The 16,927-nt window shown below is 45.1% G+C and overlaps 1 protein-coding gene and 1 pseudogene across 1 annotated transcript in view; one reads left to right on the top strand and one right to left on the bottom strand.

Moving 5' to 3' along the window:
- The window catches only part of HACD2 (3-hydroxyacyl-CoA dehydratase 2), a 47,849-nt gene extending 31,419 nt beyond the window's left edge, over positions 1–16,430 (bottom strand). Inside the window, exons 1-2 of the mRNA XM_077320439.1 lie at positions 16,092–16,430; positions 2,012–2,129 (exon numbers count right to left, since the gene is read on the bottom strand). Coding sequence (XP_077176554.1) covers positions 2,012–2,129; positions 16,092–16,246 — 273 coding nt within the window. The 5' untranslated portion in view covers positions 16,247–16,430. The remainder of the gene's footprint in view (positions 1–2,011; positions 2,130–16,091) is intronic.
- LOC143829478 (ras-related protein Rab-13 pseudogene) lies at positions 7,021–8,369 on the top strand (annotated as a pseudogene).
- Positions 16,431–16,927: the final 497 nt, after the last annotated feature.

Here is a 16,927-nt window from a genome sequence, read left to right as displayed (position 1 = left end):
ACAGAGGCTTGGACAGGATGCACTTGCCCTTTTCACCCCAAGGCTTTTCAACTGCAAATTGCCTCAGAACACTGACAGAGCTGGCAGGAGGCTGATGAGTGCGCTCCCTCCCTTCAGGCCTGCTGCAAAGGCAGGCCCTGACTGAGGGGAGGGAGGCATTTTCCTTCAGAGAGCAACACAGGGGAGCCTCAGGGCATGGGGGTGGGCATTCCTTTTGAGGGGGGAGGATTTCTCCTTCTGCCAAACGGCTGACAGAGAGGCTACAGAAAAGCCCTTTCTCAGTTAAAATACTGCTCTGGCCGGGGGTTAGACCCAGCTGTAATTCCAGGCTCTCCAGGCCCCACCTGGAGGTTGGCTAACCCTGGGTTGGAAATATTCCTTGAGTTTTGGGGGTGGGACTTCAAAATCGTACAATACCTCTGAGTCCAGCCTTCGAGGAGGCCACAGGTATGCTTCTGGGCCCGGCGGGGGAGGGGGGGGAAAGAAGCCTTCCTCCCGGCCCCAAAAGCATACCTAGCGCCCGTTGTATTTACAAGTACAATGGGCTTGGTCCCTAGTTGACTATAATGTTCTCCATAGGTATAATGGAGATGAACAAAAATCAGGATTGCCAGATTTTGGGACATATTTATATTTTGAAGACGAAGAAGAGGAGTTGGTTCTTATATGCTGCTTTTCTCTACCCGAAGGAGGCAAAGTGGCTTACACTCACCTTCCCTTTCCTCTCCCCACAACAGACACCCTGTGGGGTAGGTGAGGCTGAGAGAGCCCTGATTTTACTGCTCGATCAGAACAGTTTTGGTCACCCAGCTGGCTGCATGTAGGGGAGTGCAGAATCGAACCTGGCATGCCAGATTAGAAGTCCACATTCCTAACCACTACACCAAATTGGGGTTCAATATACCCAATCCTGAAAAATACAGTTTGTTTTTTTTGCACACTCCTACTTAGTATCTTATCTCCTCTCATGGATAATTTTGGAAAGGAGTAAAAATAATGTCCAAACACGCTCATTATGTTGATTTAGTAACTGCAGTAGCAGAGATTTGCAGGCAGGGACTGAACCAGGGGATTCTCTAGCCATAAACATTTACCATTCACGCCAAACATTAAATTTATATATTTATTCATTATACCCTGGTTCCAACTGCCTCCTTCTCCAAATGAGAAAAAAGGAGAGGAATAATAAATTCATTCAGAATAATTTAGCTGAATGAGTTGTTTAATGGGTTATTTCTGCAGATGGAACTTCAAAACAGCCTGGTTTAAAATCCTAATTTTATTGTGCAATGTTAACATTTTTCACACATCTCTTCTGACAGAACATTTTTAAATGGCAGAGAATATTCTACTACTGTGGCAGCATCATTCACAAATTGACTGGCATTTGTGAACAATCCAATCCAGTTGCAAACAACTGCAAACTGCTATAATCCATTGTATGCAATACCCAATGATATGTACAGACAATGTTTAATGCAACATGAGTTAATTATTGATTGTAATAAAAGACCAATGGCAGAGCATTAGTGTCATGCCATCTCCCACTCTGATCAACTCAAGTTTGATTAGTTCTTCTTTCACTGGTTGGTCATCTGACCCCTATGCCATGTTGCTGCTTTCAGGAATACCTTTGAAGCTCCCCAGCATTCTCTCTCATCCTTGGGAGCCCAGCCCTCGCTGGATTTATGGTGGGGGATGCAGACTTCTAACCTCTGGCCTTCAGTTCCCAGGAAAATGTATGGGAACTTCTCTTTCCCATGCATTGTCTCTAGAGCCACCCCTCAATTGATATAAGCTCTGTTTCCTCTTTGTTCCCTGTCTTTGCCACTTGCTCTGCTCTATGTAACTCCTGAAGATGTTTGCTCTGCTGTTATTCTCTTATTAAAGACTTTACTACTTTTGACTGAATGGGGTCTACGTGGTCTTGGCTACAAAGGGATTTATCTGCAGGGTGCCTTCCTGTGATTCCTGACAATTAGTGTTTAAAAATACATAATCTTTCACCTACCTCAACCAAAGCTCCAGTTTGGAAGAACTTCAATGGTTTCTCTACTGAATAGTAAAGGTTGTGGTAGCTACCCGTGGCAAGATATGCTCTTACTAAACCAACTGCTATAACTAGCCATCTGGGGAAAAAAGAACAGAAAGGAGACAGTGAAGCGTCATGTTGGCAAAACCTACTCCAAAACAGTAGTTAATACCATGCTCTGGTGTTTTCCACATGGGAATGGGCTTGTGTGGTATTTGTGTTACCGTTGCAGTTGCCAATACTGTGCAGAAGTACCAGGGCTTCCTCATGGTAGTGTCCCCACATTTTACCTGTCCTTGGCCATAGGAGGCCTTTTCTTGCGGCTTTTCAAAAGTTGGCAAGTAACATAGAACTAATGCTTATAACAGTGAAATATTCACTTCCTGAGCTGTGCAGTAAAGGTTTAATAAAAGGACCTTTACAACAAAGCATTCAACATTTTACTTCCCTTTACAGGTATCCATAACAAAAAGGATTAACAGTTAACTGCTAACTAGTGAATGACCAAAAGTATTAGCTTGGAGCAATATTATTTGCTACACTAGCTTCAAAACCGTTCCTAAGAATGGGCCTTGAAAGAGTCCCCTCCCCTGGCCAGGTGGCCTTGGGCAGCAGCTCGCAGCCAGATCAAGTGGGGCGGGTGGGCCGACAGAACTCCTTAGTTGTCAGCTAGACAGCTCCTTAGCAGTCCTTAACGAGCAGTCAGCAGGCCAGGAGGCCCTTGTCAGCAGGCCCAGAGGCCCTCCACCATGATCCTTTGCCCAGGGCCTTTCCCCTTACCTGCTGTGGCTCCAGGCACTGAGGCGTCTGAGAGCAAAGAGACTAGAGTTGAGGGACAGACGGCGGGAGCTGCAGGGGCAGGGCCAACCTGGGCAAAGCTGGCTGCACCCTGATTGGCCCTATTCCAACTTGGGACAGCCAGACACATTCCACCCCCTAGGCTGTTTCATAAATATATAGAGGAACAACAATGGATAAGGATGGCCAGCATATCCCACGAAACCTGTGAACTGCACAGACACAATTGGCTTGGATGTAAGAAGCAAACACAGTCTTCTCATATGGATTTTTCACTATCACAGCCATTAGCTGTGTGTTGTTGTTGTTGTTTTTTTACTAAGGACAAAAGACATACAGTTGGCCAATGCTGGAGAGGAGGGCAAAGGGAATAATGATAACAGTTACATCTGCACCACCAGTAAAGGAACAGCTTCGACATTAGCGACATTGAGTGATATTAAGTTCTGATTAACTGATTATCCAGGAATGCCGCATATTCAGAAGCATTGCATGATACCTGTTCACAATAAAATGGCACTTGCACTATTCTAAAATTGCTAAGGATCACTTGACTTATTAAATTGGGACAGACTGTGCAGCAGCACTGGCTGGTTACAAGTACACAGGGAGATGCCAACAAGCATCTAACTAGACTTTATATTCCCCCTTCAAGGATCGCTGCCTTGTTGTGGCAAGGGGGCTTGCGTAGTTCAGTGAAGCTATGAGCTATACCGTGCAGGGCCACCCAAGACGGACAGGTCATAGCTGAGAGCTCTGACAAAAGGTGATCCACTGGAGAAGGAAATGGCAAACCACTCCAGTATCTTTGCCATGAAAACTCTATGGACAGTTCCAATAGGCATAACGATATGACGCCGGAAGATGAGCCCCTCAGGTCGGAAGGTGTCCAATATGCTACTGGGGATGAGCAGACGGCTAGTACGAGTAGCGCCAGAATGAATGAAGCGACTGGGCCAAAGCCGAAAGGACGCTCAGTTGTGGAAGTAACTGGTGGCGAAAAGACAGTCCGATGCTGTAAAGATTTTTATTCCATAGGAACCTGGAACGTCAGATCCATGAATCAAGGCAAGCTGGACGTGGTCAAACAAGAAATGACAAGACTGAACATCGACATTTTAGGAATCAGTGAACTAAAATGGACAGGAATGGGTGAATTTAATTCAATGACCATCAGGTATACTACTGTGGACAAGAATCTCGTAGAAGAAATGGAGTAGCCTTCATAATCAATAAGAGAGTAGGAAAAGCAGTCTTGGGATACAATCCCCAAAATGACAGAATGATCTCAGTTCGAATCCAAGGCAAACCATTCAACATCACAGTGATCCAGGTCTATGCCCCAACCACTGCTGCTGAAGAGGATGAAGTTGATCAGTTCTATGAAGCCCTACAACACCTTCTAGAAGAAACGCCAAAAAATGATGTGCTTATCATCATGGGGGATTGGAATGCTAAAGTAGGAAGCCAAAAGATAACCGGGATAACAGGCAAGTTTGGCCTTGGAGTACAAAATGAAGCAGGGCACAGGCTGGTAGAATTTTGTCAAGAGAATACAATGGTAATAGCAAACACTCTTTTCCAACAACCCAAGAGACGACTCTACACATGGACATCACCAGACGGTCAACACAGAAATCAGATTGACTATGTGCTCTGCAGCCAAAGATGGAAAAGTTCTATCCAGTCAATAAAAACAAGACCAGGAGCTGATTGTGGTTCAGATCATGAGCTTCTTGTTGCAAAATTTAGGCTTAAATTGAAGAAAGTAGGGAAAAGCACTAGGCCACTCAGGTATGAACTAAATCATATCCCCGACGAATACACAGTAGAGGTGACAAATAGATTTAAGGAATTAGATCTGATAGACAGAGTGCCTGAAGAACTATGGACGGAGGTTCGCAACATTGTACAAGAGGTAGCAACTAAAACCATCCCAAAGAAAAAGAAATGCAAGAAATCAAAATGGCTGTCTGAGGAAGCTTTACAAATAGCTAAGGAGAGAAGGGAAGTGAAAGGCAAGGGAGAAAGAGAAAGATACACCCAATTGAATGCAGAATTCCAGAGAAAAGCTAGAAGAGATAAGAATGCCTTCTTAAATGAACAGTGCAAACAAATAGAAGAAAACAATAGAATGGGGAGGACCAGAGATCTTTTCAAGAAAATTGGAGATATGAAGAGAACGTTTCATGCAAAATTGGGTATGATAAGGGACCAAAATGGTAGGGACCTCACAGAAGCAGAAGAGATTAAACAAAGGTGGCAAAATTATACAGAAGAACTATACAAGAGCGAGCATAACATCCCTGATGACCACAGTGGGGTAGTTACTGACCTGGAGCCAGACATCCTGGAATGTGAAGTCAAATGGGCCTTAGGAAGTCTGAGCAACAATAAAGCTAGTGGTGGTGACAGCATTCCAGTTGAACTATTCAAAATCTTAAAGGACGATGCAGTAAAAGTGCTACACTCAATATGCCAGCAAATTTGGAAAACTCAACAATGGCCACAGGATTGGAAAAGGTCAGTTTACATTCCAATCCCAAAGAAGGGCAATGCCAAAGAATGTTCAAACTACCGCACCATTGCACTCATTTCTCATGCTAGCAAAGTTATGCTCAAAATCCTACAAGCTAGGCTCCAGCAATATGTGGACCGAGAACTTGCAGAAGTACAGGCAGGATTTCGAAGAGGCAGAGGAACTAGAGATCAAATTGCCAACATACGCTGGATCATGGAGAAAGCTAGGGAGTACCAGAAGAACGTCTACTTCTGCTTCATTGACTATGCTAAAGCCTTTGATTGTGTGGAGCACAACAAATTGTGGCAAGTTCTTAAAGAGATGGGAATACCAGAGCATCTTATTTGTCTCTTGAGAAATTTATATGCAGGTCAAGAAGCAACAGTGAGAACTGAACATGGAATCACTGACTGGTTCAAAATTGAGAAAGGAGTTCGGCAAGGCTGTATACTGTCGCCTTGCCTATTTAACTTGTATGCAGAGCACATCATGAGAAATGCGGGATTAGAGGAGTCACAAATTGGGATCAAGATTGCAGGGAGAAATATCAACAACCTCAGATATGCAGATGATACCACTCTAATGGCAGAAAGTGAAGAGGAACTAAAGAGCCTGTTGATGCGGGTGAAGGAGGAGAGTGCAAAAGTTGGCTTGAAACTCAACATCAAGAAAACAAAGATCATGGCATCCGGCCCTCTCAATTCCTGGCAAATAGATGGGGAAGAAATGGAGATAGTGACAGATTTTATTTTCCTGGGCTCCAAGATCACTGCAGATGGGGACTGCAGCAAAGAAATTAAAAGACGCTTGCTCCTAGGGAGGAAAGCTATGGCAAATCTAGACAGCATCCTAAAAAGCAGAGACATCACCCTGCCAACAAAAGTGCGTTTAGTCAAGGCTATGGTATTCCCAGTTGCAATGTATGGCTGCGAGAGTTGGACCATAAGGAAGGCTGAGCGTCAAAGAATTGAGGCTTTTGAACTCTGGTGCTGGAGAAGACTCTTGCGAGTCCCTTGGACTGCAAGGCGAACAAACCTGTCAGTCCTAGAGGAGATCAACCCTGACTGCTCTTTAGAAGGCCAGATCCTGAAGATGAAACTCAAATACTTTGGCCACCTCATGAGAAGGAAGGATTCCCTGGAGAAGAGCCTAATGCTGGGAGCGATCGAGGGCAAAAGAAGAAGGGGACGACAGAGAATGAGGTGGCTGGATGGAGTCACTGAAGCAGTAGGTGCAAACTTAAATGGACTCCGGGGAATGGTAGAGGACAGGAAGGCCTGGAGGATCATTGTCCATGGGGTCGCGATGGGTCGGACACGACTTCGCACATAACAACAACAACAAGACTTTATATTGCCGTAGGGTTGCAACAGATATTATAACCTCATTTGCTAGCAATGATTAAAGAAAAGAGAGTGTGATTTTTGGAATGTGCCAAACCAACTTCAGATTTATCACTTCACAATTTGATGTCATTCCCTTTCTTTAAGAATATTTTCCCCTGAATTTAATTTTTTTAAATATCTTGTTAAATACAAATGTAAGATTTCTAAAGGTGGGGTCACCCTGACCAGCTACAATATGTGTTCTTCCCTTTCTTTAAGAATATTTTCCCCTGGCAGGGGCGGAGGCGGAGCCAGAGCCAGCTCTGGGCGCTCCCAGCTTTCGGGCCCCGCAGTCCCCTCGCCAGGCCAGCCGTGCCAGGAAGCGGGGCCTCGCCATGGCCAAGTCCTACGACCACCTCTTCAAGCTACTGCTGATCGGGGACAGCGGTGTGGGCAAGACCTGCCTCATCATCCGCTTCGCTGAGGACAACTTCAGTGGCACCTACATCAGCACCATCGGGATTGATTTTAAAATCCGGACGGTGGAGATTGGGGGTAAGAGGATCAAGCTGCAGGTCTGGGACACGGCTGGGCAGGAACGCTTCAAAACCATCACCACGGCGTACTACAGGGGAGCCATGGGGATTATCCTCGTATATGATATCACCGACGACAAATCCTTTGAGAACATCCAGAACTGGATGAAGAGCATCAAGGAGAACGCTTCTGCTGGCGTCGAGCGCCTATTGCTGGGGAACAAGTGTGACATGGAAGCCAAGCGCAAAGTGCCCCGGGATCGAGCAGAAAAGCTGTCCAAGGAGCATGGGATCTGGTTCTTCGAGACGAGTGCCAAATCCAGTTTGAACGTGGAAGAGGCCTTCAACACTCTGGCCCGGGATATCCTTCGGAAAACGAGCAAGAAATCAGGTCCAATCAACAAGGGGCGAGTGGAACTGAAAGGATCACAGAAAAGCACCAGCAGCAGATGTTCCTTGGTGTAGCAGCCGGCTGCTCAGAAGCTGCTGTTTGCTACTCTACGGCACCTAGGGGCTTGGCATCGGGCACACGTGTGCCAGTTACTCCCTTCCATTCCAAACGCCTCCAGGTTCTCCCCGGGACAGCAAAGGAGGCTAATTTTTTGCTTAACAAAACCTCAGAGCTTGCCACCCAGTTTAGGGCTGGATCTGAGATACTGGCAGATACTCCAAGTCTGGGACTCCCTCCCTTCAACATTCCCTTCTGCTTCCTCAATATGCCTGCAAATGAATATTGAGGGGGTTGTGCGAACTAGGATCGAGATCGATCCTAAAATGTGGGGGAATCAGCCAGGGGAAACCAGCCACCACAGGGTCAGAACATAGGGGGCTGCAAGTGAACCCCCGGGATGGTCCTCTCTTGTCCCCTGAGCCTGCTTATCTGCTTCTTAGCAGGGTGCCTTCATACCACAGTGCTATCGGGAGAATTTGTTCACACTACAGTTAGGCTGTGTCCTGCACAGTCCATAGGAAAGACTTTGACCTGCTTCTGGATCCTTCAGGGGAGAGGACCAAACTGACTTCTTCCTAGAAAGTCTCTCCAACAGGATCCTCAAACATGTGCCTTGGAATCCTCAGACAATGTAACTGCAGACGTGTCGTCTCTTGCTCTCCTTTTGTAATTCGTTGACAGTATTAAATATTTGCAGTTAAAAAAAGAAAAATAATATTTTCCCCTGAATTTAATGTTTTTAAATATCTTGTTAAATACAAATGTAAGATTGCTAAAGGTGGGGTTACCCTGACCAGCTACAATATGTGTGACTTCATGATAACAATGCATCTTAAGAGCAAGAGTTAAATCCAGTGGCCAACAAGATTTCCAGGGTGTACGTTTTTGAGGCCCAAAGCCCCCTTCACGAGACACATTTCAGGTGGAACAGGATCTAAGTTGAAACAAGACAACATTTGACCACATAGTAAAGCTAGGAAAGGAAGCATTTTTATCAAGGGAATTCTCCTGTTGTTTTTTTTTTTTTGTCTAAACCGTTAACTGCTGCAGGGCTCCCAATTCATATCAATTCCAAAGTCTAGAAGGGCAAAATCCTTTGCAGATTTTAGATTCTCCCCATAGCCTCCCTATTTACCCTACAGAAAGAAACCGGCAGGCACTATGTTGGTGCCAAGTAAGTGTGAAGGTCTTTCCTCCCCTGGCTGTTTTCTTTTCCTTTCCTTTTTTTGGGCTATCAAGTTACAGCTGACTTATGGTGATCTAAGGTTACCAGCTCTGCAATGGGAAATACCTGAAGACTTTGGGGATGGAGCCAGGAGAGAATGGGATTTGGGGTGGGGAGCAGTTTCAGGACAGTATAATGCTATGGAGTCCAACCTCCAAAACAGCCATTTTCTCCAGAGGAACTGATCTCTGTCATCTGGAGATGAAGTATAATTCCAGGGGATTCCCAAGTCCTACCTGACAACTGGCATGGGGTTTTCAAAGGCAAAAGATAAACAGAAGTGGTTTGCAGTTGCCTGCCTGTATGTTGTGACCCAGGACTTTGCTGGTGGTCTCCCATTCAAATATTAACCAGAGCCAATCCTGCTTAGCTTTTACAATCGGGCTAATCTGGGCTATCCAGGTCAAGGTCTCAGGCTGCTAGTACAAAAACATGGAACCTTCATGAAGACACAAAGTGCTGGAAATCAAGGCTGACATTTCTACACACTAAACAGCAGTGAAGGAGTGTGACTTGTGCCTCCCCTCAAAATGTGGTGGTCAGAGAGAAATCTTTCTCTATACAAGTCCTCTACTTGCCATTATACAGCCCAAACTACTTTTATGCAGCCAGAGTTCCAAATTCCCATCCTTGCCCTGAGTTCCAATTTCCTATCTTTGCCCTGTCAAATTAGGAAGAAAACGATGTTGGGTTCATATGCTATGCCCACACACATAACTTTTCCACCTAATACCCCTTTACACCAAATCCCTTTACCTCAAACTGGTGGTTTGAAGCTGTGTGTGAAATGCACTTTTTAAGCCATGTATCTAACATGTAAATATATCCAATTATGTTAGCAAATATATATATATCACACAAGTATATTGGACAGAGAGGTTGGCTGATACGCCTTGCTGAATGTAATACTGGCAGCCAGACAGAGTTCTTGGATATGCAATATGCAAAATAGCCTTAAAAATATCTTTTGAGCAGTTTTACAAGGCAAAAATGCATGTTACAGCTTAGTACTTAGTCATGGAATTTGAACTGTACAAGACACAAAGAAAGAGTGCTTGGACTGGAAAGCTTATGCCTTGAATAAATCTTTGTTGGTCTTAAAGGTGCTACTTGACTCTGTTTTTATTTTGCTACTTCAGACCAACACGGCTACCCATTTGAATCTAAGTCACAAAGAGCTGCATAAACAACCTCACACTCTCCCCACCCCCTTTGAAGCAAACGTATGGCACTCCAATTCTAATTGAGATGGTGGGGGAGGGGGTAAATACATCAGGCCTTGCAGTCTCAAGTGCTCTTTTAAGGGGAGGGGGGTGGAATACTGGAAATCTCATTCAGGAAACTGTGAGAACTTGCGTAGAGCAAAAATTGAGTTCCAAATTCCCATCCTTGCCCTGAGTTCCTATAGGAAAAAATTCCTATCCTTGCCCTGTCAAATTAGGAAGAGAATGGATGTCGGATTCATATGCTATCCCACACACATAACTTGTCCATCTAATACCCCTTTTCACCAAATCCCTTTACCTCAAACTGGTGGTTTGAAGCTGTGTGTGAAATGCACTTTTTAAGCCATGTATCTAACATGATGCTGTTTACCCTTAAGACAAACAAAATTTTATTCTATGTGTGAGTTTTCCTGTGTATGCACACTTCCTCAGATAATGAAATAAGAATCAGAGTGCAAATATAATGAGAATAAATTAGCAGTAAATTAGTAAACAGCATCATGAAGATACCCAACAAAGAAGCAGAATAATGAAGAACAAAACTGAGTTCCTCAGTCTAACCCAGGGGTAGTCAAACTGCGGCCCTCCAGATGTCCATGGACTACAATTCCCACAAGCCCCTGCCAGCATTCGCTGTTCCTAGCCCCATCCTATAAAAATCATAGGATTGAGAAACCTGTAGGAGAACATTTCAGCCTTACGGGACATTCAATGAGGGATCTCAAAGTAGCTGTTTTATTACAAAGAAACTTCAAGACCAGAAGGGAAAGGGAAATTACTGAATTTTTACAACGGAATCCCCAGGAATCAACAGAGATATTGGTTTCTTACCTCACTACATATGCTAACCTTATTCAGCATTTATATCTCCATTGCTTACAGTCCTCTCTTCATTTTATTTAATTTGGGACAATGGGACTGTAATGCTATGTAATAAGGTATGCAATGTAACTCAGAATCCAACTCTTGGATCTTAGGACAGGAGACTGAACTCTAAACAGTTTGTCATTTGTGGGGATGCTTCCATGCTTGGGTGGAGAACGGATGGGGCTACCAACAGGTCTCTTTTAATTACTTCTGTTCACAACCGGGAAAGCATCTGCTATTAATCATTAACCTTAACATTTTTCCCCCTTATGCTTTTGTGAATGGCAATCAAACCCCAAAGACTAAGAAACCCAGTTTTGTTCTCCATTACGCTGCATATTTGTTGGACAGCTTCATGATGCTGTTTACTAATTTATTGCTAACCGATTCTGTCCTTATATTTGCACTCTGATTATTCCTATTTCATTGTCTGAGGAAGTGTGCATGCACACAAAAGCTCACACCTAGAATAAAACTTAGTTGGTGCTACTGGACTCAAATCTTGTTATCCTACTTTAGATGAACACAGCTACACCTGAGTCAGCTGGGTAGTCTAACCTTCAGTCACAGCCTACTGTTGATAATCTTGAGCTCAGTGATCTTATTTAGCAAACATTCCCAGTCAAAAGATGAGAATAGGTCTCTTCCCCCCTCCTGCCCAGGATTGTGATCTGAAGTTAAAACTTTCATGTTGCCAGCTAGCTAGGAATTGGTGGTGGTGGAAAGTGCTGTCAAGTCGAAGTTTATTTAAAGAAACCTTGCCAATTCACTGTTTATTTAAGGAACCTCTGCAGCATTTTCTATTAACACAAAATATTATATATTTACATTTCCTGAGAATGAGTAAACACAGATGCAGAATGAGAATTCCAGTGGATGGGGCAGAGGGGACAATGCCTGAGTGGTTACTGGAAAGAGAGAGTGGAAAGCAGTAACATATTTTGCTAAATGAAGAAGGCTCAAGTATATTAGACTTCTCATTTGCAAGAAGTTACAAGATATTGATAATTTTAATTGCCTTGTCCTGGATTTTTCTCAACACTACAATACTGTTTTTGACATTAAGATAAAAGGATCATACACATATGAAAAACAAATCCCAACTTCAAATATATACTTGATTATTGAATTGGCTGGGACTCTCCAGGAACCATGATTGATAGCTCAACACAAATACCAAGTCAGTGTACAGTGGCACTGTGAAATGGAAAATTCCTTGTTACAGAACCTTAGGAAAGGGGCTGAAAAATTAGACGGCCAGTACTGCAATGCCCTTCATAAAAGTACAGCACAGCTAATTTTGAAATACTTTCTATATTTTGCTCACTGCATCTCAGAAATGATATGCTGCTGGGAAATGTGCCAAATGCACAACCAAAATGTCCAGCCTCTTCTGTACAAGGGAAGGCTCTTGTACAAGCACTCTTTAGTTTGTGGGGGTAGAGGCTGATAGGGGTGCACATGACATTAAAATTACTGAGATTTTTTTCTTCTTTTTCAGAACTCAACAGATGCATAATTTACCCCACAGACAGCAGAGCCCATATGTTATAATGACACTATAATTTAAAGGGAAATTCGACCAACTCAAAGAGATCTGGTCTAACAACAGATATCACCCATGATACTAATACTGAATCTGTGTTTGGAAGAAATGAACCTTTGAATATCAGCTGCTGCAGAGCACACAATAGGGGAAGGGCTTGTGGGCATCACAGAATTCCTGACTAACCACTTGAGGAAATGGTGGAAAAGCTGAAATCTTTATCACTGGCAGAAGGATTCCCTTTTTGTGACATCAGCATGCAGATGAAGCTACATGAATACAGGGCCAATTTAAGGCCAACCCTTAAACTTAGTATCAAACCTAGTAATGTTCAATATGTACACTATAGGTATGGGACTAGGCATTTGGCTGAGGCCATGGGCTGTACTTTGCCATATATACAGGCCCCTTTTGTAGTCCTATTCCTGGAATCCTGTCCAGGTAGTTTGACTCATCTGAGACAGGCTAGAATTAGAATACCATTGATAGTGTGCCTGACATGTAAAGGCACAACTTACAGACGAAGCAAATGTTTCAGTATCTGTATTAAATGTTTAACAGCCATTTTTTTAGATATTGCATTTTATGTGTATTTAGTTTGAGACACATTTTTATAAGTTGTACGCCTCCCTGAGACCTCATTGGAGAAGGATGGCCTAACAGCCAATTAAAATAAACAAAAAATAATAGTTCTGAAGTATTTTTTGAAATCAATATCCACAGAACAAATCCAAGCAGTGATACACACACCACTGCACTGTATTCAGTGGCTGGTATATTAGTCTTTTTAAAGAATGACCAACACATGAAAACACCACAAGCCACAGCAGGTTTAAATGACAAAACTTGTGACTCTCACTCTGCGGGTGAAAATTTACTGGTTGTTCCCGGCCCCAGGGAAGTGCGCCTAGCCTCAACCAGGGCCAGAGTCTTTTCAGTCCTGGCCTCTACCTGGTGGAACGAGGTTCCCGGGTGAGCTGCGGGCCCTGAGGGATCTTTCAGCGTTCCGCAGGGCTTGTAAAACGGAGCTCTTCCACCAGGTCTATGGTTGAGGCTGGGGTCGGGAAGGTAGATCGACACCCCCCCCCGGGGTTTGAGTAGTATGCCTTTAGACCTCCTTCTCCACCCCTCTAGTAGTGGGGGTCGGGAGTGGGTTTTCCGCCATGATGGGTTCTTTTGATGTCTTTTAATGGGAGTTTTAATGGGGATTTTATAAGACATTGTAACTCGCCACAAGCTGGTTAGGGAATGGTGGGGAATAAACATAATAATAATAATAATAATAATAATAATAATAATAATAATAATAATAATCTATATTTTTTCCCAATTAGAGCTGATTTGTACATAATTACAGTTAACTCTACTTTCTGCATTTTATGATCATTTGACCCATGATCATTTATGATCATTTGCTTGGTTGGTTGTGTCTCCCCATCCCTCCCCCTAACATAAAGTGAAGGTAAAGTGATGATTCACTCAGTGTATATAAAGACTGTAGTCCAAAAAAGCTTATACTGGAATAAAACTCACCAATATTTTTAAGATGGCATAAGAATCTGTTGAGTTTTTTTTTTTTTTTTTTGCAACAGATTACCATAGCCACCCTTCAACTAAGATTACATCAGATATCATGGCCTGGTTTCTTCATTACTGTCTTCAAACAGCATTATTTCCTGAAATTACAAAAGTAATTCCAGAGTCCAGAAATAAATAATTATTCAGTCATATTATGCAAACAGAGACATTATACAATACGTACACTGGCCAACTACTACCACACCAGCAAGATGCATACAAGGATTATCAAAGTTCATAAGAAAACCTGTTTCCACATTGTTGGTTACACAAGGTTTACAAATACTTGCTTTGTGCAGCCTATGTTACCTGCAGACTCGGTGCCCTCACCTTCTGCTATCAATCTGATTATCAAGGCATGAGTCGAAGGTTTAAGTGGATTAAATCACAGCAGCAAATAAGCAGACATGTCCTCCTTATCCCAGCAGAGTTCAAGATTGTCAGCTCTGTTGTCATCTGCCAGCACTCTTGGCTACAGTATGTAGTAAAGGGAAGGAAAGGAAATGGGACCTCAAGAGATAGCTGCAGTGAGACTGCTGCTTTTCTAGAATGGAAAATTGCTGAGTTGCAAGTTAGTAAAACACTCAGAACAATGGAATCCCCAAGACTTATCAGGGATATTGGCTTCTTATCTCACTACATATGCTAGCCTCATTCAGCCCTCACATCTGTAGTCTCACTTGTCCCCCCAGAAGAGCCATACATCCTCTTTGTTTCATTTCTTATTTGGAATTGGAATAATAGGTTAGTATATTGTATATAGGTTAGTATATTGTATAATGAATAGCAGAATGGAATGTAATTTAGAATGGTAGATTAGAATGTATTTCTCTGGTCTGGAGACAGGGGAGGTAGCTCTATGCAAGCCAGTCGTCCCACTTCAAAGAAGATATTTGAGAGAAGACAGACGGAGCATAATAAAGTTAATTACTCTCAGCAGCTCACAATTAAAGTTACCGCCCATCAATCCACAATTTTGATATATATCCTTCACGAATCCCCCTCCCCATTAAGCCCAAAGAAACTGTAGCCATATAAAGTAAGCTTGTTATTCCTGTTTGGTCCTTGATTCTGCTAAGCATTTTCCTTATGATGCATGCTAATTTACAAATTACCCTGTACCTATATGTAAAGGTAAAGGTATCCCCTGTGCAAGCACTGGGTCATGTCTGACCCTTGGGGTGACGCCCTCTAGTGTTTTCATGGCAGACTCAATGCAAGGTGGTTTGCCCAGTGCCTTCCCCAGTCATTACCGTTTACCCCCCAGCAAGCTGGGTACTCATTTTACCGACCTCGGAAGGATGGAAGGCTGAGTCAACCTTGAGGCGGCTGCTGGGACTGAACTCCCAGCCTCATGGGCAAGGCTTTCAGGCGGCTGCCTTACAACTCTGCGCCACAAGAGGCTCTTAATGTACCTATATGTACAGATTGTTAATTTCCAGTTAATCTTACCTGAAGAAGCATACACAAAAGCTTATCCTTCAAATCTTTGTGGGTCTCAAAGGTGCCCCTGGATTCAAACTTTGTGACACATAAGTTTATGGCAGAAACCACAATTACATGAATTGGTAGTGACTGTAGGGAAACGTTTCCAATTATCAGAGGCCATCGAAGAAGTCAAGGGGCAAGAGCATGGCAGGAAGCTCCCTGCGGGCACCAGCCTGCCGCGCGGTGCCCCCAAGCCCCGTCTCGTCCCCTGCTGTTTTCTTATCTCCCACTGTGGCCCAAGTGAAGCTTGAAAAGACGCCCCCACCAGCACAGAAAAAGGAACAAATAAGGGGTTTGTGTAAGGAAGAGAAGCCCCCCAGACAGTCCCTATGACACGGAGAAGAGGCGGGAAACAAGCACGTCCCGACCCCGGCGAGAGGCGGAGAAGAGGCCGCCGTGGCCCGCCGCCCCCCCCCCACCCGGCCCCCGCCGCCCCCCCCCCACCCGGCCCCCGCCGCCCCCCCCCCCCACCCGGCCCCCGCCGCCGCCGCTGCTCACCCGGCCGTCATGACCACGTTGTAAATGACCAGGTAGGCCGTGGCCACGGGGCCAGGCCCTTTCCGCCGCCGGGGGGCCGCCTGCGCCTGCTGGCTGCCGGTGCCGTAGCCGTTATCTGCCCGACGGCTGCCGTTGCTGCTCGAGGAGGCCGCCATGGCCCTTCGCTGGCTTCCCCACGAGCGAGAGCAGCCGACGATCCCCGCCTCCTTCTCCCCAGAGATCCCGAGTGGCCGCGCTAACACCACGACGACGACGACGACGAGGCGGGCGAGGCGGGGAGCGGCAGCGACGGAAGCCTCGGAGAGGTGGCGGGGCCGCCGCGCACCCTCACGGCCGCCTCGGCTCCACAGCGGGAGCGGCTCCCCGCCCTCGCCCGCCCACTAGCTCGGAGGGGATTGGCCTGCCCCGTGAGTAGAGGCGGCCTCTGCGGAGGCTACGTCAGGCGAGCAACGTGAGGCGCCACTCCCCCTCGCAGCCGCCGGGAGAGCGGGAATGGCCACCCCGCGAGATCACACCCGTCCTCTGTCTGTTGACGACGCGGCAACCTGGAGCTTCTAAAACCAAAAGCCACAACGACACTGACAGCGCTGGGCGCGCCCATTAAGCTGCTTCAGGTTCGGAAATTGCTGAAGAGTCTGTGGTGGAGCCCGAGGAGGGCCGAAGTTGGGGAGCGGAGGCACTTCAGTGTGGGGAGAATGCCACAGAGCAGGGCTGGACAAACTGTGTGCAATGGCCCTGGCAGGGGCTCATGGGAATTGTAGTCCATGGATGTCTGGAGACCCATCCCCCCCAGGCACCCATGTTATCCAGGGCGACTGATCTGTGTAGTCTGGAGA

This window comes from Paroedura picta, chromosome 2 (genome assembly GCF_049243985.1).
Source record: "Paroedura picta isolate Pp20150507F chromosome 2, Ppicta_v3.0, whole genome shotgun sequence".
Classification (NCBI taxonomy): Eukaryota; Metazoa; Chordata; class Lepidosauria; order Squamata; family Gekkonidae; genus Paroedura; species Paroedura picta.
This window is presented reverse-complemented; position numbering and strand designations above follow the sequence as displayed.